We start from the raw sequence: 24,177 nt of genomic DNA, 5'->3' as shown, positions 1-24,177 counted from the left end.
CAGGGAGACGCTGACAGCTGATGACTCATCGGTTGTTAAGGATTCCCGGCCCCCTCCTTAGCAACCAGCTATAGACTTGTCATTTCAGCCTCAAGCCCAATCGTTGTCAAAAGTTTGTAGAATTCACCTTCGTAACATCTCTAAGACCCCTTTCACACTGAAGTGTTTTTACAGCATTTTAGCATTAAAAATAGCGCTATTAAAACGCTCATAAAACACTCTCCATGCATCTCAATAGACCCTTTCACACTGAGTCCTGCAAGCAGCATCTTTGGAGCAGCTTTTGGGCACTGAAAAAAACTCTCCAAAAACGCCCCTCTCCATTGAAATGAATTGAAAGCGCTGTAAAAACGCCTTGCCCTTTCACACTGAGGCACTGCAAAAACGCCCTAAAACTTTAGGGTCTTAGCGGTGCTTTACCAGCGGTTTTCGGGCGCTGGCAGTGTGAAAGGGCGCTGAAAGCACTCGGGCTTTCACATTGTGATTGCAGATGAGGCTTCGCCTGAAAAACACTCGAATAACACTCGAATAACGCCCGAAAAACGCCCCAGTGTGAAAGGGGCCTTAGAGCCCTTTCACACTGGTAACGCCTATAGCGGAGCCTTAAAATAGCATTAAAACACCAAGTTTTTACTGCGTTCGCGATAAAATTACCACAACGCTGGGGGCGTTTTAACAGCGTTTTACAAGCGTTATTGAAGCATGGGCGTCAAAGAACAACCCCACCTCCCTACATCACTTCCTGTTTACTTCCTGGTATCTCGTGGAGGTGAGAAGAAGGTACAGAAAGAAGATGGAGTTTATGGAGATTTTTTGTTGTTTGTGCTACTCTATTGGGAGAATATCCACTAACAGAGGCAGCAACGTCGCTATTGGGTTCATCCCATCCTCCAAGCCCACACCTCAAGAGGACAATTTACGTTGCTATATGAGGACTTGAGAGTGTACCCTGACAAGTTCAGAAATTACACTCGGATGAGCATTGCAATGTAAGTATCTATATCCTAATCCCACTCTCAAAGTCCCAAATCCCTATCACTAACCCTAATTCCGCTTCCACTAGTCCCAAATCCCTATCACTAACCCTAATCCCGCTTCCACTAGTCCCAAATCCCTAACCCTAATCCCACTTCCTTTAGTCCCTAACCCTAATCCCACTTCCTTTAGTCCCAAATCCCTAATCCCACTCCCACTTGTCCCAAATCCCTAACACTAACCCTAATCCTTCTTCCACTAGTCCCAAATCCCTAACCCTAATCCCACTTCCACTTGTCCCAAATCCCTAACACTAACCCTAATCCCGCTTCCACTAGTCCCAAATCCCTAACCCTAATCCCACTTCGTTTAGTCCCTAACCCTAATCCCACTTCCTTTAGTCCCAAATCCCTAATCCCACTCCCACTTGTCCCAAATCCCTAACACTAACCCTAATCCTTCTTCCACTAGTCCCAAATCCCTAACCCTAATCCCACTTCCACTTGTCCCAAATCCCTAAAACTAACTCTAATCCCGTTTCCACTAGTCCTAAATCCCTAACCCTAATCCCGCTCCCAATAGTCCCAAATCCCTAACCCTGTGTGGCAAGACTGGGCACAGATAATAGGAAATCTTATACTCTACATTGTGACATCAAAAAAGCGCAAATCGTCTTTTACAAACACAAAATCAGCTAAAGCAGCCCCAAGGGTGGTGTCATCCGCATGGAACTTCCCCTTTATAGTGCCGTCGTACATGTTGTACGTCACCGCGCTTTGCTAGAGTATTTTTTTAACGATCGTGTGTGGGCAACGTCGTTTTAATGATGAAGTTGGAAAAACCATTGTTTTTTCTAGAGGCTGAAAAACGTAGTTTTTTAGAAGCCGAAAAATTATCGTGTGTACGCGGCATCAGTCATTTCTTTAGAGACACATATTAGTTTTCAATTTATACAAAATTCTTGCAGCATGAAAGGCTCACACAAAATAACTACCAGATGTCACACTGAAGTGTGTGTTTTGCGAATGAGGGGTAAAAGCTACCAGATCCACATTGATCATTTCCATCTATTGTCATTCTAGGCTGCGGTGGCAGGAGGTACCACCATGATCATGGACTTTGCCATTCCCAAGAAAGGCACTTCTCTGATCGAAGCGTTTGACACCTGGAGGAGCTGGGCTGACCCTAAAGTGTGCTGTGACTATGCTCTCCATGTGGCCGTGACTTGGTGGAGTGACAAGGTAAGCCGAAATAGACTTCTCTATATCACATGACACAGGATGATAATACATATTCAATCTCTGCTTGTAAGAGGAAATAACAATGCTTTATTACTTCTGTGATATCTAGTTTGGTTTCTTTTAGACCTTAAAGCGTATGTAAATTCTAACAAGAAATGTCTCATATTTGCTGCATTTTGGCCTGTTATATTGTCAATAAATTATCCATTTGAAGTGCAAAAAATGATTTTTTTTTCATCCAGCCAGCCAGGAATCTTGTGAGCTAATAACTTCCCATATTCTCTGCCTCTAGACTGTTATCAGTTAGCATTGTTAGCATTGTTCTCTGTTATCTCCATGGACTATAAAACACATCCTCCTGTTGTGAAGAAAAGGTGCAGATGTTGTGCAGTTCTAGCAGTGTTGAAAAGTAGCTTCAATTTTGTTATGTAGCTATAGGCTCCATGCACACTGAAGCTGATAAAAGCTATACAAAAACGGCAGTAGCTTTGCAGGGAGCCTTTCAACGTTTTTTTAGCATTTTTGCAATATATTTAATCAGCGTTTTTGAGTGTAGCTGTTTTTTTTTTTTTTTTTTTTCAATGGATAAAAAAACGCTGGCGCCAGCGTTCTTGAGCGTTTTTAAGCGTTTTTGGGCGTTTATGAGCGTTTTTTGGCATTTCGCGTTTTTTGGCATTTCGCGTTTTTTTTTGCCGAAAAACTGCACTTTGAATGCAAATTTCGGGCGTTCAGAAAAAAGCCAATAAACTCCAAAGCTTTAAAAAACGCCTAGGTGTGCATGGGCACATAGGCTGACATAGAGTTCAGTTTATGGGCTTTAAAAAAAAAAAAAGCCAAAACACCAATAAACTGCAGTTTATCAGCTTCAGTGCGCATGGAGCCATATAGTTATAGTTGGTAAGGATGAATAAGGGGCCAGATTCACAGCTGAGATACGACGGAGTATCTCAGATACGACGGAGTATCTCAGATACGACGGAGTATCTCTCAGAGTATCTATGCGACTGATTCACAGTTACGCATAGATATCCCTAAGATCCGACAGGTGTAATTGTTTTACACTGTCGGATCTTAGGATGTAGTACTGCGGCCGCCGCTGGGGGGAGTTTGCGTCGTAAACCAGCGTCGGGTATGCAAATTAGGAGTTACGGCGATTCACAACAGATTTTTGCGTTCGCTACGTCGCCGCTAGTCTAGTTTCCCGTCGCAAAGTTAGTCGTCGTTTTAGGTGCCCTAACTTTAGTCAGCAAACGTATTGCTGTCTAAAGTATGGCCGTCGTTCCCGGGTCGAAATTTAAAAATGAGCGTCGTTTGCGTAACACGTCCGGGAATACGGAAGTACACTACGAGTGTCGCCGTTCGAAAAAATGACGTCACGGCACGCAAAGCACGACGGGATTTGCAAAATTGAGCATGCGCAGTAGGTCCGGCGCAGGAGCGCGCCTAATTTAAATGGCACACGCCCATTTGAATTGGCCCGCCTTGCGCCGGAGGCCGCCGGCGTAGTTTTCATCGCAAGTGCTCTGTGAATCAGGCACTTGCGATGAAAACTTGCGGCGGTGTAATGTATCTACGATATGTTACACCGACGCAGTTCTATGTGAATCTGGCCCAAAGTCTCCAGTCCATCCAGACCTACCTGAGAGTGTGTGTGACTGTTTGTCATATCCCACATATCAATTAGACATGTGCAATTCTTTTTGTTTTCAAATTAGTTTATCTAAAAAATTCGCCAAAATTTGTTCATTCGGAAATATTAGAATTATCGAAAACCCGTTTAAAATTTTTTTCCAAAAACAAAAATTTGTAAATTCCCAAAAATTCTGAACTCTGAAAGTTCTAAAAAATCGGAAATAAGAATGGAAATTCGAAAATTCAAAACTTATGCTGCGTACACACGATCAGGCTTTTGCCCGACCAAAAGCTCATCGGAACATGTTCTATATTTAACAACAAGACCTGGGGAATGCCCAGAGAAAAAACAAGCCTACTTACCGACCAGCTCGCAGAACAACCAATTAACCTGTCTAACAGTATGCGTTAAAAACAGGGGTTTTGTCCGCATGCATTTGCAAACGCATGCATGAGCCACAGAGCTGTGCCAAGGCACCCTGTAATCTGTGGTCCTAACACTAAACAATGAGTGTCCCCACAATGGAGGCACATGCATTCTGATGGATAGATAAGGGCAGGTGGACTAAAGGGGAGCTTTTTCCATCGGAAATTTCGATCGTGTGTACGCGGCATAACTAATAAAAAAATTAAAAATCCCCTTTAGATGATCTATGTACATTGCAGGGATTTTTAACAAAGTTTATTGCAGATTCCTACCTGTTTCTGCTCTGAAGAAAAAATGGTTTGTTTCACTTTGTGTCTTTGGATAATATTTCTGAATTGAAGTGACTTTTTAATTTGTAACCCCTTAAGGTCTGCCCTGTAGAAGTTTGCTGCTACAGGGTGGCACCTCTGGGCGGATCACGTATACAGTAATACCTTGATTTACGAGTATAATTCGTTCCAGAAGCATGCTTGTAATCCAAAGGACTTGTATATCAAAGCGAGTTTCCCCAAAGGAATTAATAAAAACTCAGATAATTCATTCCACAGTGTCTCTGAGCGTCTGCAAGTGTCTCTGAGCGTCACTGGCGCCCCCGCACCTCTGGCCACATGTGGTACTGCACACCCCAGCTGCTTGAATCCTGCTCATCTTGTGAGACAACGCTCACACATTGAGATAGGATTTAAAAAAAAAAAACTTGTACTGCAAAATGCTCGTAAACCGCGTTACTCGCAATCTGAGGTTCTACTGTATATACTGTATTAGTATCACTGGTCCCCAAAAAGTAGTTACTCCTCTGATGCACTTGCAGGATTCTAATGAGAAAAGTTGCAGTGTTAGCATCCCTTTAGGCCCCGTACACACGACCGAACATGTCCGCTGAAACTGGTCCGCGGACCAGTTTCAGCGGACATGTTCGGTCGTCTGTACGGCCGACCAGACAATTTTCCGGCGGATCGGACAGGTTTCCAGCGGACAAATGTTTCTTAGCATGCTAAGAAACATGTCCGCTGGAAGCCTGTCCGTCGGACATGTTCGGTCGTCTGTACGACTCACTGGACATGTCCGCTCGGCCAAAAGCCCTCGCATGCGTCGAAGTGATTCGACGCATGCGTGGAAGCATTGACCTTCCAGGGCCGCGCACGTCGCCGCGTCATCGCCGTGGCGACGGCGCGGCCACGTCACCGCGTATCGTGTCTGCGCGGATTTCTGTTTGATGGTGTGTACAACCATCAGACAGAAATCTCCCAGCGGACATGTCTGATGAAAACGGTCCGGCGGACCGTTTTCATCGGACTGTTCCCTCGTGTGTACAAGGCCTAAGAAGTGAATAACCCTTTGGGAGTGTCTCACCAAAGATGACATTTTTGTTGCAGGGGATACCTAAAATCTGACTTGTAGTGCAGACTTCTGAGAAAATCAGTGAGCCAATCACACAAGCAGGAAAATACATTTCTGGGGGTGTTCTGTGTACAGAATGCCTCCAAGTTGTTATATTGCATTGAGTTTTACAAAAAATGACAGCACTGAAAAAAAGAAAAGGTAACTTTTAATAACATTCAATTATAATATGACTTGTGTAGCAATTGTATATGCTGTATTATTAAAATTATTATTCATTTTTTATCTGCTAAATTACTCTTTAATTTACCATTAGGAACGTTGTATTCTTTTCTATGGTTTTCATCAATTCAAGTAACAAGTTCTTAATGTGGTTATTTGTACAGGTGAAGAAAGAGATGGAAATCCTTGCAAGGGATAAAGGTGTCAACTCATTTAAGATGTTCATGGCCTACAAGGACTTGTACATGGTTAATGACGTTGAGCTGTACCAGGCATTTACTTGCTGTAAGAACATTGGGGCCATCGCCCAGGTGCATGCAGAGAATGGAGATTTAATTGCAGAGGTAAAGGAAACCTTTAAAATAAAGATGGTACAATGTTGACATCTGGTGGTCAAATTAGGAATTACTTTTTTTACATTTGCAAAAAATAATAACAATAATAATGTGGTCATAAATTATTTTGGGTTTGTAATTAAACCTGAACTCTAGGCAAACTGCAGAATACACAGCTCAGAATCATACATAGTACTGCCTTGCCAATGGATTTGTAATTCTGTTCAGTCAGTTTTGTGATTCAGGCAGCACAGCCTGGTTTCTGGCCTCATTTTTTTCTTTGTAGGCAGACCCAGACTATGACTGGACAGGGGGCAGCAGGGCCGGCCTTAGGTGTTCAGGCGCCCTGTGCGAGCTAATTCTGTGGCGCCCCCCCCATCTTCACCCCTCGCCCCCTGGTCACTTAAACATACACATAGAGGGAAAAAATGCCACCGCGGGTGTAAAACAATCGCGGAGGGGGGTGCCAGTCTGACACCCCCCCAGTGTGTGGTACCCGGTGGCGGCTCGCCCCCCCTTAGTACGCCTCTGGGTGGCTGCAGGGCGCCCCTGTTGCCCATGGCACCCTGTGCGGCCCCACAGCTCGCACACCCCAAAGGCCGGCCCTGGGGGGCAGCATATCAATAATCTCAATTTTTTTCTTTCTCGTCATCTCAATAGATGCAATTAATACCTGATAGGCATACAGCCAAGTCCCCTCTAGTTTGCTGTGCAGACGTTTACTGGAAGCTAATTTAAAGGGTCCATTCACACCAGGCGCACCGACATGCCAAAGCATGCCAGCACAAATTCATTGTGCTGATGTGCACTGTCCTGGACTGAAAAAAATAGAACATGCCCTACTTTGTCTCAGCACAGTGCATGTACAGTGCCTTGAAAACGTATTCATACCCCTTGAAATTTTCCACATTTTGTCATGTTACAACCAAAAACGTAAAAATGTATTTTATTGGGATTTTATGTGATAACCCAACACAAAGTGGCACATAATTGTGAAGTGGAAGGGAAATGATACATGTTTTTCAATTTGTTTACAAATAAATATGTGGAAAGTGTGGTGTGCATTTGTATTCAGCCCCCTCAGTCAATACTTTGTAGAACCTCCTTTCACTGCAATTACAGCTGCAAGTCTTTTTGGGGATGTCTCTACCAGCTTTACACATTTAGAGAGGGACATTTTTGCCCATTCTTATTTGCAAAATATCTCAAGCTCTGTCAGATTGGATGGAGAACGTATGTGAACAGCAAAATTAAAGTCTTGCCACAGATTCTCAATTGGATTTAGGTCTGGACTTTGGGCCATTCTAACACATGAATATGCTTTGATCTAAACCATTCCATTGTAGCTCTGGCTGTATTTTTAAGGTTGTTGTCCTGCTGGAAGGAGAACCTCCACCCCAGTCTCAAGTCTTTTGCAGACTCTAAAGCCCGTACACACGATCAGCATTTCCAATGGAAAAAGTCAGACTTTTTCCATCGGAAATTCCGACCGTGTGTATGCCCCATCTGAGTAATTCCGATGAATTCCATCGGAGTTTAGATAGATAACATGTTCTATTTTACTCCGATGGAATTCCGTGGTGAGCTTGTTCGGCCAAAGGTCCGATCGTGGTGTGTACGGGGCTTAACAGGTTTTCTTCTAAGATTGCCCTGTATTTGGCTCCATCCATCTTCCCATCATCTCTGATCATCTTCCCTATCCCTGCTAAAGAAAATCATCCCTACAATATGATGCTGCCACCACAATGTTTCACAGTGGGGATGGTGTGTTCATGGTGATGTGTAGTGTTAGTTTTCTGCCACACATAGGGGGTTATTTACTAAAAGCAAATCCACTTTGCACTACAAGTGCAAACTACAAGTGCAAATTTCAGTGCACTTGGAAGTTTTCCCATGATGGCTCATTCTACCAGAAGTGAAAGTACCTCCTGCGCTCTCCATGATCAAGTTCCAGTGGCTCAGGATTTCAAGGCCGCAACCCTGCCTTCAATTTACACGTTTACAAGATTTTATCAGGTGTATGTTTAAGCTTCTGAGGATACAGCGTTTTGCAGGTTTTTGTTGGCCGTTGAATGGTTGCTGTGTCTCCTTGTCTGGGAATTATTCTCTAAGGAATAAAAGAGCTGCTATATGTCCCATGATGTGCAATAAAGAAATATGGATTTTTGACTTGCCTGTAAAATCATTTCTTGGAGTACATCACAGCCACACCCAGAGATCCAAAACTGAGGACTTTCCTCTATGTGGAAGGGGGATTCCTGTCTTGTGTCCAATCCTCTGTAGGCAACGCATAACCCTGTGAGTAAGGAATAATAGAGATGCTCTGTGTCCCGTGATATACTCCAAGAAATGGATTTTACAGGCAAGTCAAAATCCATTTATTTGGTAGATTGGGAGAAGGCTTGCATCCCCATTTGTTTCTTTTGATTCCAGTCTGTGTCCTTGTTAGACATGTGCATTCGTTTTCGTTAGAATGCATTTTCGTCCGAAAATCTTGTTTTTTCGTTATCGTTTTAACAAACGATAACGAAAGTGCAAGAAGCGAAAACCGAAAGATCCGACATAAAAATGCTTTATTTTCGTATTCGTTGCGGTAAAAATTCGATATAGAGAGATTCGACATTATAGGGAAAAGATTCGATTTATGAGAAAATAGATTCGACATTATAGAGAATAGATTCGACATTATTACTAGTCATACAACATTAGAATTCTTGTAGGCGGAATATTCGAACGGAAATGTACGATTCGACGTAAAGATTCAACGTGCCGTCGAATATTCGTTTGACCATTCTACAGAAACCAAAAAGATTCGAAATTCCCGGCGATTATTCTTTTGACCATTCGACAGAAACCAAGTATTATTGGATTTTCGGACGAAAGCTATTCCCCAACGAAAAACGAAATAAATCAAAACGATTTTCGGGAGTAACTAAATAAATTTATTTTCCAAACGAAAACGAAAAAACAAAACAAAATATTTCAGTCTGCACATGTCTAGTCCTTGTTGAAGATTTCCCATCACTCATTGTCCCAGTGACACCATTGTCACCATGACAGGAAGTGAGAGAAAATCAATAAGCACTTGTTGGGGATTCAACCCCCACACCACTTTTTCAAAACCTTTTGGCTAGCGTTATACTCTGACCAAAGCATATAGGACCAAGAACTTTTTTTGTTGTTACCTGCAGCTATGGGCTCTCCATTTACACATATTAATAGACAATTTACCTTTGAAGGGAGCAAAGAAAATGCTGTCGCTTGGAATCACGGGTCCGGAGGGTCATGAATTGTGTCGCCCGGAGGAAGTGGAGGCTGAAGCCACTCAGAGAGCCGTCACTATTGCCAACTCTGTGAACTGTCCGCTCTTTGTTGTTCACGTGATGAGCAAAACCTCCGCCAAAATCATCGCAAATGCCCGGAGGGAAGGTAAACTCTAACGCAACTGTAGTCTCCATATCTTAAAGCATACAGTATATACAACATAATATATAAAAAAGAATAATAATTACTGTGGTTGTTATGGAAGGAGTTCAATAAGTGGCATTTTGGATTTAAAGGGGTTGTAAAGGTTAATTTTTTATTTTCTAAATAGATTCCTTTAAGCTAATGCTAGAGCTAGTGCTAGTGCATTGTTGGTTCACTTACCTTTTCCTTCGATTTCCCTTCTAAATTTTATTTTTCTTTGTCTGAATTTCTTACTTTCTGTTTCTCTTCAGTCAGCTTGCCCCCATCATCTGGCTGGGGGTTAGTCAGCCAGAACAGCTTACTGAGGAGGAACAGGAAGTGAGAAATTCAAAGAAAAAAAAACATGTAGAAGGGAAATTGAAGGAAAAGATAAGTGAACCAACAATGCACTAGCTTAAAGGAACCAATTTAGAACATAAAAACGAACCTTTACAACCCCTTTAAAGTGGTTGTAAACCCACTCTTGCAACTTGCACCTACAGGTAAGCCTAGATTAAGGCTTACCTGTAGGTGCAAGAAATATCTCCTTAACCTACACGGTTAAGGAGCTATTTTCACAGAAACAGGCACCGCTGTCTGCGGCGCATGCCGTTTTTGTGAATGGCATTAACTGGGTTAATGCCGTGTTTTCGCGCATGCGCGGGAGTGACGTCATCGCCGCTCCGGCCAATCAGTGGCGATAACAGGAAAAAGAGACGAGGGGACATGGCGGTGGTGGACGGGACAGAGGTGGACTTCAAGGGCTTCGATCTCAGGTAAGTGACACATAATGAGCTAGTATGTTGTGCATACTAGCTCATTATGACTTTCTCTTGCAGGTGTATTTAAAAAAAAAAAAGGGGGAAAACTGGGGGGTTTACTTCCTCTTTAAAATAAAGAACGGCTGAAATCCCTAAATACAAAACACAGAATTTCTATCTAAGCTAATATGGCTACTGTCAGCTATCCAGAAAACCAACCCCTCTGTATTTTGGATATTATATGAAACATTGGGGTAGATTTACTAAAGGCAAATAGACTGTGTTCTTTGCAAGTGCAGTTGCTCCAGAGCTTAGTAATTGAGGTGCAGCTTCACTTTACAAAGAATACCCAATCACATGCAAGAAAAATAAATAAATTGCACTTTTGCTTCGCAATGACTGGATGATGGAAGTTAACAGAGCTTTACCTTATTTACTAAGCTCTGGAGCAACTGCAGTTGCAAAAGTGCACAGTCTATTTGCTTTTAGTAAATCAATCCCATAGTCAAATTCCCCAACTCACACCTTCAAACTGCTCCCCACTTACCTGCATAGGCGTGCGCACAGGGTGTGCCAGGTGTGCCCAGGCACACCCTAATCACCCTGTGCAGCACAGATTCTCCTACTGCCCTGGCTCCCATCTTTCCCCCCGCAGCGCTGCCAGCTTCCCTCCTCTCCTATTGGCAGTTGCTGCTGGGATGTTTTAGGAGTGGGGAAGGGGCCAGTAAATAGGTAATTTACTGGCCCCTTTCCTTTATGAATGAACATCGTGAGTGATCAGTAGTGTGTGTTTGGGCTTTGGAGTGCACACCCTAATGCGCACACCTATGCTTGCCTGAATCATGGGGTGCTTCTCCCTGGTGCTTTTTGAAATGTGTGCAGCTGTGTATGGCCCTACCCTCTTCTGAAGAAATGTTTGCACCTATCAAATAGATATGAAAAAATACAGTTGTGCTCAAAAGTTTGCATACCCGGGCAGAAATTGTGACATTTTGCCATTAATATTGAAAATATGACGGATCATGGCAAAAAATAATATTTTATTTAACAATAGTGATCACATGAAGCCATTTATTATCGCATTTTTTTTTAGATCCTTTTTAACCACTTAACCCCCGGACCATTTGGCTGGCCAAAGACCAAACTTTTTGCTATATTAAATATCCCCAAAAATATATATAAAAAAATATTTTTTTCCTCAGTTTAGGTCGATACGTATTCTTTTAAATATTTTTGGTAAAAAAATCGCAATAACCTTTTTTTGATTGGTTTGCGCAAAAGTTATAGCGTCTACAAAATAGGGGATAGTTTTATGCCATTTTTATTAATCATTCTTCTTACTAGTAATGGCGGCAGTCAGCGATTTTTATCGTGACTGCGACATTATGGCCGACACATCGGACACTTTTGTCACCATTTTGGGTCCATTGTAATTTTTATAGCGATCAGTGCTATAAAAATGCACTGATTACTGTAAAATTACACTGGCACCTAAGGGGTTAACCTGTAGGGGCGCTGAAGCGGTTAAGTGTGACCTAAGGAGTGCTTCTAACTGTTAGGGGGCGTGGCTTGCCATGACACGTCACTGATCGCTGTTCCCGAGGATAGGAAGGACGGGGAGATGTTGTGTTTACACTGACATCTCCCCGTTCTTCAGCTCTGTGACCCGATCGCGGGACACCGGCGGACATCGAGTCCGCAGGTCCCGCGGACAGGGTCACGGAACTCGCGACAGGGTAGCGAGCGTGTCGGCGGTGGCACGCGTGCGGCTACATGGCCAGCAAATTAAAGGGGACTTATATACACGCCCATTTGCCCAGCCGTGCTACTCTGTCTACGTATAAGTGTGCGGCGGTCGGCAAGTGGTTAAATTATAATGATAATAGAAATCACCCAAATGGCCCTGATAAAAAGTTTACATACCCTGTAATGTTTGGCCTTGGTGCAGACACAGAAGGTGGCACACACAGGTTAAAATTGAAATAAAATTAAAGGTTCATTTCTGACATTTGTGGCTTTTTAAATCACAATTAGTGTTGGTGTATAAATATTCAATGAGTTTGTTAGCTCTCACATGGATGCCCTAAGCAGGCTAGACACTGAGCCATGACGAGGTAGACAAGAACTGTCAAAAGACCTGCGTAACAAGGTAATGAAACTTTACAAAGATGTAAAAGGATATAAGATGATATCCAAAGCCATGAATATCCCAGTCAGTACTGTTCAATCACTTAACCTCCCTGGCGGTATGATTCTTTCAGAAAAAACATGCTGAAAGCGGTACCATTATTTGCAAGGAAATTTGGCGTTTTATATTGTAGGTCTGTAATTTTTAGAAATAACTCACTTAAATCTGACCAAACAAGATTCTAATAGGCATCCCGTGTATTACATTTTTTTAAAAACAAAATTATAAATTATAATATAATAAATAATTATAAATAATTATAACAAATAATAATATAATTATAATAAAAATTATTCAATAATGTAATCAAATTAAAATCACTGAAATTTGCTCAGTTGCAGAATTGTTGCTGTCATTATTTTTTTTTTTTTATGACGAATTTCCCCACAAATCGCTATCGCACAATTCTGCAAGTGATTATAATTTATTATCGCTGTTTTTTAGCTGATCTAAAACTATTTTTGACATAAAGGGACACTTTTGGTTGCTATGGACAATCTACAGTTTGCAGGGAGAAAAAAAGGTTTTTATTATATAAAATGACATGCAGGACACTGGGCAGACCACTAGGGACAGGGGGGGTGTGTTTTTTTTACATACAGTACTGTAATCTATAAGATTACAGTATACTGTGTGTATAGTGTTTGTTTACGTTTTTGAATTTGGCGCCGTTCTCCGTCCCCGTGCGTCGTAACGTCGCAGGGAACGGAGATCGGCGTCACACGGAGGCACTGTGTGAATCGAGCGAGGTCCCGCTCGCTCACACAGCGCGGTGGCATCGCTGGATCCAGGGACAAGGTAAGTAAAAAGTGCCTGTGGATTCAGCGAGGCGAGCCGAGACTGACTCGGGGTTACCGATAGTAGCAGGAAAATCTAACCCCGAGTCAGTCTCGGGAAGACCGCCAGGGAGGTTAATAAGCAGTTCAAAATGTGGGGATCTCTTGATACAAAGCCAAGGTCAGGTAGATCAAGAAAGATTTCAGCCACAACTGCCACAGGAACTGTTCGGAATACAAAGTAAAACCCACAGGTAACCTCCGGAGAAATACAGGCTGCTCTGGAAAAAGATGGTGTGGTTGTTTTTAAGGAGCGCAATACGATGATACTTGAACAAAAAAGAGCTGCATGTTCTAGTTGCCAGAAAGAAGCCTTTACTGTAAAAGTTCCACAAAAAAGCCTGTTTACAATATGCCCAACAACGCTTTGACATGCCTCATTGGCTTTTTTGTGGCATTGGCGTAGTAAAGGCTTCCTTCTGGCAGCTCAACCATGCAGCTCTTTTTTGTTCAAGTATCGTTGAATTGTGCTCCTTAAAAACAACCACACCGTCTTTTTGGAGAGCAGCATGTATTTCTCCTGATGTTACCTGTGGGTTTTTCTTTGTATCCTGAGCAATTCTTCCACCAGTTGTGGCTGCAATCTTTCTTGGTTTACCTGACCTTGGCTTGCTATCAAAAGAGACCCTAATTTTCCACTTCCTAATAAGTGATTAAACAGTACTAACTGGCATATTCAAGGCATTGGATATCTTTGTATATTAATTTAGAGCTTCGTAAAGTTTCATTACCTTGTTACGCAGGTCTTTTGACTGTTCTTTTCTACCTCCTCATGGCTTAGTTACATAGTTAGTCAGGTTAAAAAAAGACACAAGTCTATCCATTTTTTTCATTCAATCTATTGGGGATGGAGGCATGCTAGCTATTGCCTCAATTAAAAGTCCCAACCTTAGCATTAGGCCCCATTTTTCTATCCAGTTCAACCATCCACTGCATCCATGTGAGAGCTAACAAACTCATTGACTATTTATACACAGACACTAATTGTGATTTAAAAAGCCACAAATGTGGGAAATTAACCTTTAATTGCCATTTTAACCTGTATGTGCCACCTTCTGTGTCTGTACCAAGGCCAAACATTCCAGGGTATGTAAACTTTTCATCAGGGCTTTTTGTGATTTCTGTTATCATTATGATTTAAAAATTATCCAAAAAACGATGTGATAATAAATTGCTTCATGTGATCACTATCCTTAAATAAAAGACCATTTTTTGGCATGATCAGTCATATTTTCAATATTAATGCCAAAATGTCACAATTTCTACCAGGGTATGCAAACTTTTGAGCACAACTACACTTACAATTGTATACTAAGCAGGCCAAATTGGAGCAAATCCGAGAAGTTCATTGTTGGGGTTTTCATACACCTTAAAATGTATTTCTACTTCTGCGGCCAAATTAGAATAACACCTTTTTTATATTTTATACATGCTCCCATTCACTTAGCATAACTTGAAAAATAAGTTGATATGCTTTCCCATTCTATGTAACATTAGGGAGGAAGAGGGGTTATGTTCCTATCTGTACTGTGCTAGAAGATTTCATTATCAGTTGTAAACACACATGGGTTGATTTACTAAAACTGGAGAGGGCAAAATCTGGTGCAGCTCTGCATAGAAACCAATCAGCTTCCAGTTTTTTGGTGTCAAAGCTTATTTGAACAAGCTGAAGTTTTAAGCTGATTGGCTGCCATGTACAGCTGCACCAGATTCTGAGTGCTTCAGCTTTATTAAATCCACCACATAGTTTGTCCTAGCAAAGGATTAAAGATCTCAAGGCTTGAGTGGTGCATTGTTTGGTAATACACTTAGAAAAACTGTCACTTGCTATGTCCCCTTATTTTATGTTGCAAGCTATTCTAAACAATAAAAGCTGCCCATAGAGTCTTGTGTATAATCCTGCTCCAAAGAAACAGCTAAAAAATATGAAAAAAAATTGCTGTGTGAATGGGAACATATTTTTTTGGGGGGGGGGGGGTTGGGGGTCTTCTTTTAGACAGAAAACGTTGAAATACACTTTTATATATTTGCAGTATTGCAGACAGATTTGGAAAATACCTGCTCTATATTTTATATATACCCTTTTACATAGCATTGCTTAAAAATACATATACAGTAAAACCTTGGATTGCGAGCAGAATTCCTTCCAGAGACATGCTTGTAATCCAAAGCACTTGTATATCAAAGCATTTTTTTTACCGGGTATAAAAGGGAAGAGAAGCGCCTCTAAGTGCCGGTTCACACAGGGGCAACCCGACTTACAGCGCCACTTTGCAAGGCGACTTCAGCGCGATTTGGAACAACTTACAACGTGACTTGAAGTTGCCTCCAGGACAGGTGACTTTGGCTGTGGCCAATCACAGAATAATCAGCTCTGTGGGAGGGAGGGGTTTGCCTGAGTAAACCATTTTCTTTTCCTGCAAAGTTGCTTCAGTTAACCTCTTAAGGACCGCCTAACGCCGATATACGTTGGCAGAATGGCACGGCTGGGTACAATCACGTACCTGACGCGATTGTATAATGCCCAGCCGTGGGTCGCGGACCCGATCGCCGCTGGAGTCCCGCGATCGGTCCCCGGATCTGAAGAACGGGGATTGCTGTATGTAAACACAGCTTCCCCGTTCTTCACTGTGGCGCTGTCATCGATCGTGTGTTCCCTTATATAGGGAATCACAATCGATGACGTCACATCTACAGCCACACCCCCCTACAGTTGTAAACACACATGAGGTCACACATAACCCCATCAGCGCCCCCTAGTGGTTAACTCTCAAACTGCAATTGCCATTTTCACAGTAAACAATGCATTTCAAATGCATTTTTTGTTGTGAAAATGACAATGGTCCCAAAAATGTGTCAAAATTGTCCGAAGTGTCCGCCATAATGTCGCAGTCATGAAAAAAAACGCTGATCGCCGCTATTAGTAGTAAAAAAATATTTTTTTTAGAAAAATGCAATAAAACTATCCCCTATTTTGTAAACGCTGTAAATTTTGCGCAAACCAATCAATAAACGCTAATTGCGATTTTTTTTTTACCAAAAATAGGTAAAGGAATACGTATCGGCCTAAACTGAGGAAAAAATTTTTTTTTTATATATTTTTGGGGGATATTTATTATAGCAACAAGTAAAAAATATTGCATTTTTTTCAAAATTGTCGCTCTATTTTTGTTTATAGCGCAAAAAATAAAAACCGCAGAGGTGATCAAATACCACCAAAAGAAAGCTCTATTTGTGGAAAAAAAAGGACGCCAATTTTGTTTGGGAGCCACGTCGCACGACCGCGCAATTGTCAGTTAAAGCAACACAGTGCCGAATCGCAAAAAGGGGCCTGGTCCTTTAGCTGCATTTTGGTCCGGATCTTAAGTGGTTAAGAGAGTGATCCGACTTTGGAGGTGACTTCCATTGAAATCTATGGGTACAAGTCGCCTAGAAGTCGCCTTGAAGTAGTACAGGAACCTTTTCTGAAGTCTGAGCGACGTCAGTAGTGTGCATTAAGACGGCTCTCATTCACTTCAATAGAATTTCTCATGTCGCGCCACTTGGGGCAACACAAGTCGGATCCCAAGTCGCTGTAGCGTGAACCGCCACTTAGTGTAGCTAAGTTGCTAAATGTTGTACCTTCATTAAATGTAACCATATTGCTACACTTGGAGGCTCCTCTCTTCTCTTTTATACTCAGTTGTGACATGACACTACTCTTATATCAAGACATCGCTTGTATATCAAGGCAACATTTATTAAAACATTTTGCTTGTCTTGCAAAACGCTCTCAAACCAAGTTACTCTCAAACCAAGGTTTTACAAATTGCCGCTTACATTTTTACTTTATTTTTGCGTACTTTCACCTTGCATTCCCCTTCTTTGTACTGTTCAAGCGGAACTAAACTCTCACAATCAGCATGAACTATTTTTAATTCTATGGCCTCGTACACACGGGCAAGAATCTAGTCGGGAAAAAATCGTCTTCTTGGCAAGAATCTCTTGCCGCCCGAGTGTACACAGACCTTTCAAAAGAACCGCAGTTCTTTTGAAAGGCAAGAACGCGGTGACGTCATCACGTACGACGAGCATTTGCTCCTCACATCCGATGCCGTCGCCGCCATCTTGCTTCACCCTACCTATGCCATGGAAGCTACCGCTCATGCGTCAAAGTCATTTTGAGCATTCGCGGGTTTTCACGGAGACAGGTAAGTATACACACTCTCGGGTTTCCCGTCGGGAAACAGGGCAACAAGAATCTCGACGAGAAAATAGAGAGCAGGTTCTCTTTTTTTTCCCGTTGAGATTCTGGGCAGATTTCCAGACATGAAACCTAAAAGCCTCGTACACACGCTCAGTTTACTTGGCGAGAAAGCTCTGCCAGCAGTTTTCTTGCTGGATCTTGCCGAGAAAACCGAGCGTGTGTACGAGGCTTCATACTGCTAGCATTACTAATAGATAGGAAGGTATATTATATTTACTTGTTTTAAACCTTTTTTTTACATTTCTTTAGTTACTTCCTGGTTTCTGGCCTAGGCCAAAATGATGTCTTACATTCCAGGTGTCTTCATGGGCATCTTCATCTGGAGGAGGGGTGTTTGGTCACATGTGGCTACCCATCACATTTGGCTACCCGCTGGTGTGCGCAATGCCCGAGGCCGCCATATGCATTCCAACACTTTAAAAAAAGTGATGGGTAGCCGAATGTGACGAAGAATATAGCTAGAGAATTTAGCTGAAAGAAATTTGTGAACATTTTAGTAATTGCTTTTCGATGATAATTTATCATTTGTAAAAGTGTTGGAACGCACATGGCGGCGTCGCGCATGCGCACTTCAGCGGGTAGCCAAATGTGATGGGTCGCCATATGTGACGAACCAGGGACATTCTCAGCTAAGCAGACCCTTCATATCTGAGCTAAGGGCAGATGGATTACAGAAGGTAAATGCTACATCAATCATCTGCCCTTAATCAGGATGGCCATAGCTAGAAATGCTAGGGGGGTGTTTTTCAAAGTGATTTCTCAACAAAATAAAGCATGGAGGCATGGATGGATGGGGGTGCTTTGAATATTAAAAATGATTTTAGTCGGTTTTTTTCAGCTGGTGTTGCTCGGATACAATTTAGTTCTGCTTTAAGGAGGGGATTAGGGTGTTATGTTTATAAGCCTATTTGTATTGTGCTGGCAGATTTTTATTATCAGTTGTAAACTAGGGCCCGGATTCACATACGGGCGCTCTACGTTGGCGGGCGTAGCGTACCGTATTTACGCTACGCTGCCGCAACTTAGAGAGGCAAGTGCTGTATTCACAAAGCACTTGTGTCCTAAATTGCGGCGGCGTAGCGTAAATGGGCCGGCGTAAGCGCGCGTAATTCAAAGTAGGCTGGTAGGGGGCGTGTTGTATTTAAATGAGGCTTGACCCCATGTAGATGCATGGCTGAACAAACGGCGCATGCGCGTGCATGCTCAGTATCACGTCGTATTTACGCCCGAAGATACGTCGGCTCAATGCCTGTGACGTGAACGTAACTTACGCACAGCCCTATTCGCGTACGACTTACGCAAACGACGTAAAAAGATACGCTTGTTCCGACGTCCATACTTTGCATGGGCTGCGCCACCTAGAGCCCAGCTTTATCTTTACGCCGGCGTATGTCTTACGTAAACGGCGTAACTAATTGCGACGGGCGTACGTACGTGAATCGGCGTATCTTGCTCATTTACATATTCGACGCGGAAATCAAGGAAGCGCCACCTAGCGGCCAGCGTAATTATTGCAACCATTGCAAAAAGATACGACGGCGTAGAAGACTTACGCCGCTCGTATCTTGGCCCAATCTATGCGTAACTGATTCTATGAGTCAGGCGCATAGATACGACGGCGGCCATTCGGACTTACGACGGCGTATCTGGAGATACGCCGTCGTAAGTCTTTGTGAATCCGGGCCTAGATGTGCACACCATCTGTCCTAACAAGGCATTAAAGATATCAATAACTCATTTGCACATTGTAAGCTATTCTGAACAATAGTAGCTGCCTATAGAGTCCTATATGTAATTCTGACAAAAAAGGTAAGAAATATTTAAAAAAAGTTATTTGGGGTATGCTGTGTGAATGGGGACACATAACAACCATATATCGGGGGTGGGGGGGGGGTTCTTAAACGTCACTGCTAAAATGGAAACACACTTTAACCAATTGGCGACCGCCCCACATACATGTAATACGGGAGCCGATCAGCAAGCCAATCAGCCAATCACCCGACGATTGTTCGTGAGAGAGGCAGAATGGCAGTCTGCTTATGTAAACAAGGAAGATCACTGTTCTGTCAGTAGGGAAGACATAAATCTTGTGTCTCTGCTAAGCTTCCCACAGTTGAAGCGCCTCCCCCACAGTAAGTAAGCACTAGCTAGAAATACATGTAACCCTTTGAGCTCCCCTGATGTTAACCCCTTCCCTGCCAGTGTCATTAGTACAGTGACAGTGCATATTTTTTTTAGCACTGATCACTGTATTAGTATCAATGGTCCCCAAAAAATACTTTGAAAGTAGTTACAGTTACAGTAGTTAATGCTTGCTTTTGGGTTTAAAGGGGTTGTAAAGGTTAGTTTTTTATTTTTTAAATAGGTTCCTTTAAGCTAGTGCATTGTTGGTTCACTTACCTTTTCCTTCTAAATGTTTTTTCTCTTTGTTTTCTTTATCTGAATTTCTCACTTCCTGTTCCTCCTCAGTAAGCTGTTCTGGCTGACTTACCCCCAGCCAAAACGGCTCGGATGATGGGGACAAGCTTACTGAGGAGAAACAAGTGAGAAATTCAGACAAAGAAAAAAAAAATTAGAAGAGAAATTTAAGGAAAAGGTAAGTGAACCAACAATGCACTAGCTCAGGGGTCTACAAACTGTGGCCCGAGGGCCAGATGTGGCCCGTTGCTAGCCTTTATCCGGCCCTTGGGGCTTTATTCCTCCCACTGATATAAGGGAATATTCTTCCCACTGACACCAACAAGGGGGCACAATTTCTTTCACTGATACCAATGATGGGATACAATTACTCCTACTAATAGGGGCACTACTCCTTATCCTACTGACCGCAAACTCTGAGGCCATATTTATTCTCAGCAATGCTGGGCCCGGGACATTTTCTACCCCCGCTGGCCACAATCCGGCCCTCCTAAAGTCTGAAGGACAATAAACTGGCCCTTTGTTTGAAAAGTTTGGAGACCCCTGCACTAGCTTAACCACTTACTGCCGGCCGTACGACTTTGTACAGTCGCAGTGTGGATGCCAATTGTCGGGAGGCCGTCTATATATGGCCTCCAGCCACTGGGGGGCGCGCGAGCTTGTCCGCCACATCACTCAGATGCCTGGCGGCCACGATGTCCGCCAAGCACCCGCGATCGGTGGTTACACAGACAAGGACGTGGATCTGTGTGTGTAACACAGAGATCCACGTCCTGTCAGGGAGAGAGGAGACCGATCTGTGTCCCTTGTACATAGGGACACAGATCGGTCACCTCCCCCAGTCAGTCCCCTTCCCCCACAGTTAGAAACACTATGCAGGGTACACATTTAACCCCTTCCTCACCCCCTAGTGTTAACTCCTTCCCTGCCAGTCACATTTATACAGTAATTCGTGCATATTTATAGAACTGATCGCAGTAAAAATGTGAATGGTGCCAAAAATGTGTCCGATGTGTCCGCCATAATGTCGCAGTCCCAATAAAAATCGCAGATCGCCGCCATTACTAGTAAAAAAATTTTTATAAAAAATAATAATAATTCCGTCCCCTATTTTTGTAGGCGCTATAACTTTTTATTGCAATTTTTCTTTTTTTTTTTACCAAAAATATGTAGAAGAATATGTATCAGCCTAGACTGAAAAAAAATGTTTTTTTAAAAAAAATTGGGCTATTTTTTATAGCAATAAGTAAAAAATATTGAATTTTTTTTTTCAAAATTGTCGCTCTATTTTTGTTTATAGCGCAAAAAATAAAAACCGCAAAGGTGATCAAATACCACCAAAAGAAAGCTCTACTTGTGGGGAAAAAAGGACGTCAATTTTATTTGGGAGCCACGTCGCACGACTGCGCAATTGTCAGTAAAAGCGACGCAGTGCCCGAAGCTGAAATTTCACCTGGGCAGGAGGGAGGTATATGTGCCCAGTAAGCAAGTGGTTAAAGGAACCTACTTAGAAAATAAAAGATAAACCTTTACAACCCCTTTCATACTGCTTTATGTGATATCCTGCTGTCCATGGTCCTGAATATCTGCCCATTCTTCATTCCGGCTGCTGTCCAAGGTGCTGCAGAAAAATCCTTTGGAAAGCATGCAGGATATAATGGAATGGGCATGCATGGTTTACCTCTGAACCTCTAAAAACAGATCATATTATCTATTAGAAATACTTTGCTATTAGAGCGTTGATTCGGCAAAGACTACCACTTTTTGAGTGTCATTAGTAGCTGAAGGCTACTGTTGTAGCAGATCCAAAGATATCATAAATGTCTCCTGTACCGGGATTTAAAGGTTTTATATTATGAGTTGCACTTCGTTTCTTTAATGTAGATGAATAAAGCCACACTGCAATCCAGAATATTGACTTATTAACATGATGTTCCCTTGCTGAGTCAGCACTTCTGAAATCCGTAATCACATAATGGGTGTCTTTGACCCGTCACCAGAATATTTATATTAAAACCTGGAATGTAAATTAAACATAAGCACAAAGCTGAATACTGGCTTAAAGATAGAAGATAGAAATAGAAAATGACAATTAATGCTAATATGTATTCCTTAAAACAGTATTACAAGTATTTTTGAATGCAGCTAGTGTAAGTAACTTGGTATCGGCCCTTCAGCACTGGGAGCCAATCAAATTCTGGCAATAAAGATTCTGACGAGAGAAGAGAGCACAGTGAGCAGAGGTAGTAGCTTATCAGTTTGCTTCTGCTCCGTCATGGTCCAATCATAGGCTGGGAGCACTAAACCATGTCCTTACACTCCAAAACAAATCTATACACATCCACTAGTTAACCACTTCAATACCGAGAACTTCCCCCCTTCCTGCCCAGGACAATTTTCAGCTTTAGGCGCTGTCGCACTTTGAATGACAATTGCGCAGTCATACAACACTGTACCCAAACTAAATTTTATAATTTTCTTCTCACAAATAGAGCGTTCTTTTGGTAGTGTTTGATCACCACTGCGGTTTTTATTTTTTCCTAAACAAACTAAAAAATACCAAAATGTTTGAAAAAAAAACCCCTTTTACTTACTGTAGTTTCTGTTATAAAATTGTGTTTTCTCCTTCACTGACGGGCACTGATGAGGCAGCACTGATGGGCACTAATGAGTTGGCACTGATAAGGTTGCACTAATAGGCACTGATGTGTAGAATTGATGGGCACCGACAGGTGGCACTGATGGGCACTGATAGGATGCACTGAATGGGCTGAAAATCACATCGCACTTAACCAATGTCAACCGGCACATACAATATATTTTTAAAGCCTTAAATGTGTTTAACCATTTGTTAGGACAGCGTTCAAATCTAGTTTTCAACTGATAATGAGATATGCCAGCACAGTACAGACAGAGTTAATTATGGTAAATATACAAACCCAGCCCTCCCCTTTATAGTACATTAAACGGGAAAACTAGGTATGATTTTTAGCAAGTAAAAAGCAACTAAAAAAGGTGAGTGATACTTACCGTACTTGAAAATACATATATCATTTCTGATTTGAATCTCTAAAGATCCATTCATAGGAATATATGTCTGCATTTTAAAACACATTGGCTCTGTTTAGTTGCATTTCTAAAAAAGTTTTTGTCTGTACATTAATCTTTGCAACAGTGGGGTGGATTCAAGAAGCAATTGCGCCTGTGTAACCATAGGTTACACAGCGCAATTGCTTACTTGCCCCGGCGTTACGAATGCTTCTGATTCAGGAACCTCGTTACGCCGACTGCAGCCTAATATCTGCGCGGCATAAGGCTCTTATGCCCGCATATCTTAGGCTGCATTCTTGCGATGGCCGCTAGGTGGCGTTCCCATTGTGCTCAGCGTATAGTATGCAAATTGCATACTAACACCGATTCACAATGTTGCGCGAGCCCTGCGTACGCAATTGACGTCGTTTCCGTACGGCGGTTTTTGCGTAATGTTACGTATACCCGTCGTTCCCGCTTCGCGAAATTTGAAAGTTACGTAGTTTGCTTAAGTGAATCGTGAATGGCGCTGGACGCCATTCATGTTCACTTTGAAGCAAATGACATCCTTGCGACGTCATTTGCCGCAATGCACGTCGGGAAAGTTTCCCGACGGAGCATGCGCTCTACGATCGGCGCGGGAACGCGCCTAATTTAAATGATTCCCGCCCCCTACGGGATCATTTAAATTGCGTGCGCTTGCGCCGGGCATTTTGCCGGCGCGCCCACGCAATTTACGGAGCTACTGCTCCGTGAATCGAGGGCAGCGCAAAAAAATTGCGGGGGCGCAGGGCAAAAACGTTGCCCTGCGCCTCCGTAAAAAAAGCGCAATTCTTACTGAATCCGGGCCATTGTTACTAACTCAGGAAGCAGTGTGTGGTTTAAGTATTGAGTATCACTGCACCAGGCACATTTGAGAACCTTCCAGCAGGTGGCACTGCTGCGGTGATCAGGACATAGCAATCCTTATATTTAGTTCTTATGCTACTCTTTAACGCTCAGCGAGTTGGATCTTATACATCATATTTAGTCTTAATAATACACAATATTTTCTGGCTTCTAGAGCAGTGAAAAAAAA

The 24,177-nt window shown here is 42.5% G+C and overlaps 1 protein-coding gene across 3 annotated transcripts in view; it reads left to right on the top strand.

Annotated features, from left to right (window-relative positions):
* The window catches only part of DPYS (dihydropyrimidinase), a 134,110-nt gene that overhangs the window by 50,094 nt on the left and 59,839 nt on the right, over positions 1-24,177 (top strand). For all 3 annotated transcript variants that reach the window (XM_040354840.1, XM_040354839.1, XM_040354838.1), the window contains exons 2-4: positions 2,058-2,216; positions 6,003-6,182; positions 9,413-9,602. In XM_040354840.1, the coding sequence (XP_040210774.1) occupies positions 2,058-2,216; positions 6,003-6,182; positions 9,413-9,602 (529 nt within the window). The remainder of the gene's footprint in view (positions 1-2,057; positions 2,217-6,002; positions 6,183-9,412; positions 9,603-24,177) is intronic.

Source organism: Rana temporaria, chromosome 5, assembly GCF_905171775.1.
Source record: "Rana temporaria chromosome 5, aRanTem1.1, whole genome shotgun sequence".
NCBI classification, from domain to species: domain Eukaryota; kingdom Metazoa; phylum Chordata; class Amphibia; order Anura; family Ranidae; genus Rana; species Rana temporaria.
Note: the sequence above shows the minus strand (reverse complement) of the source record. Positions and strands in the feature narration are given on the sequence as shown.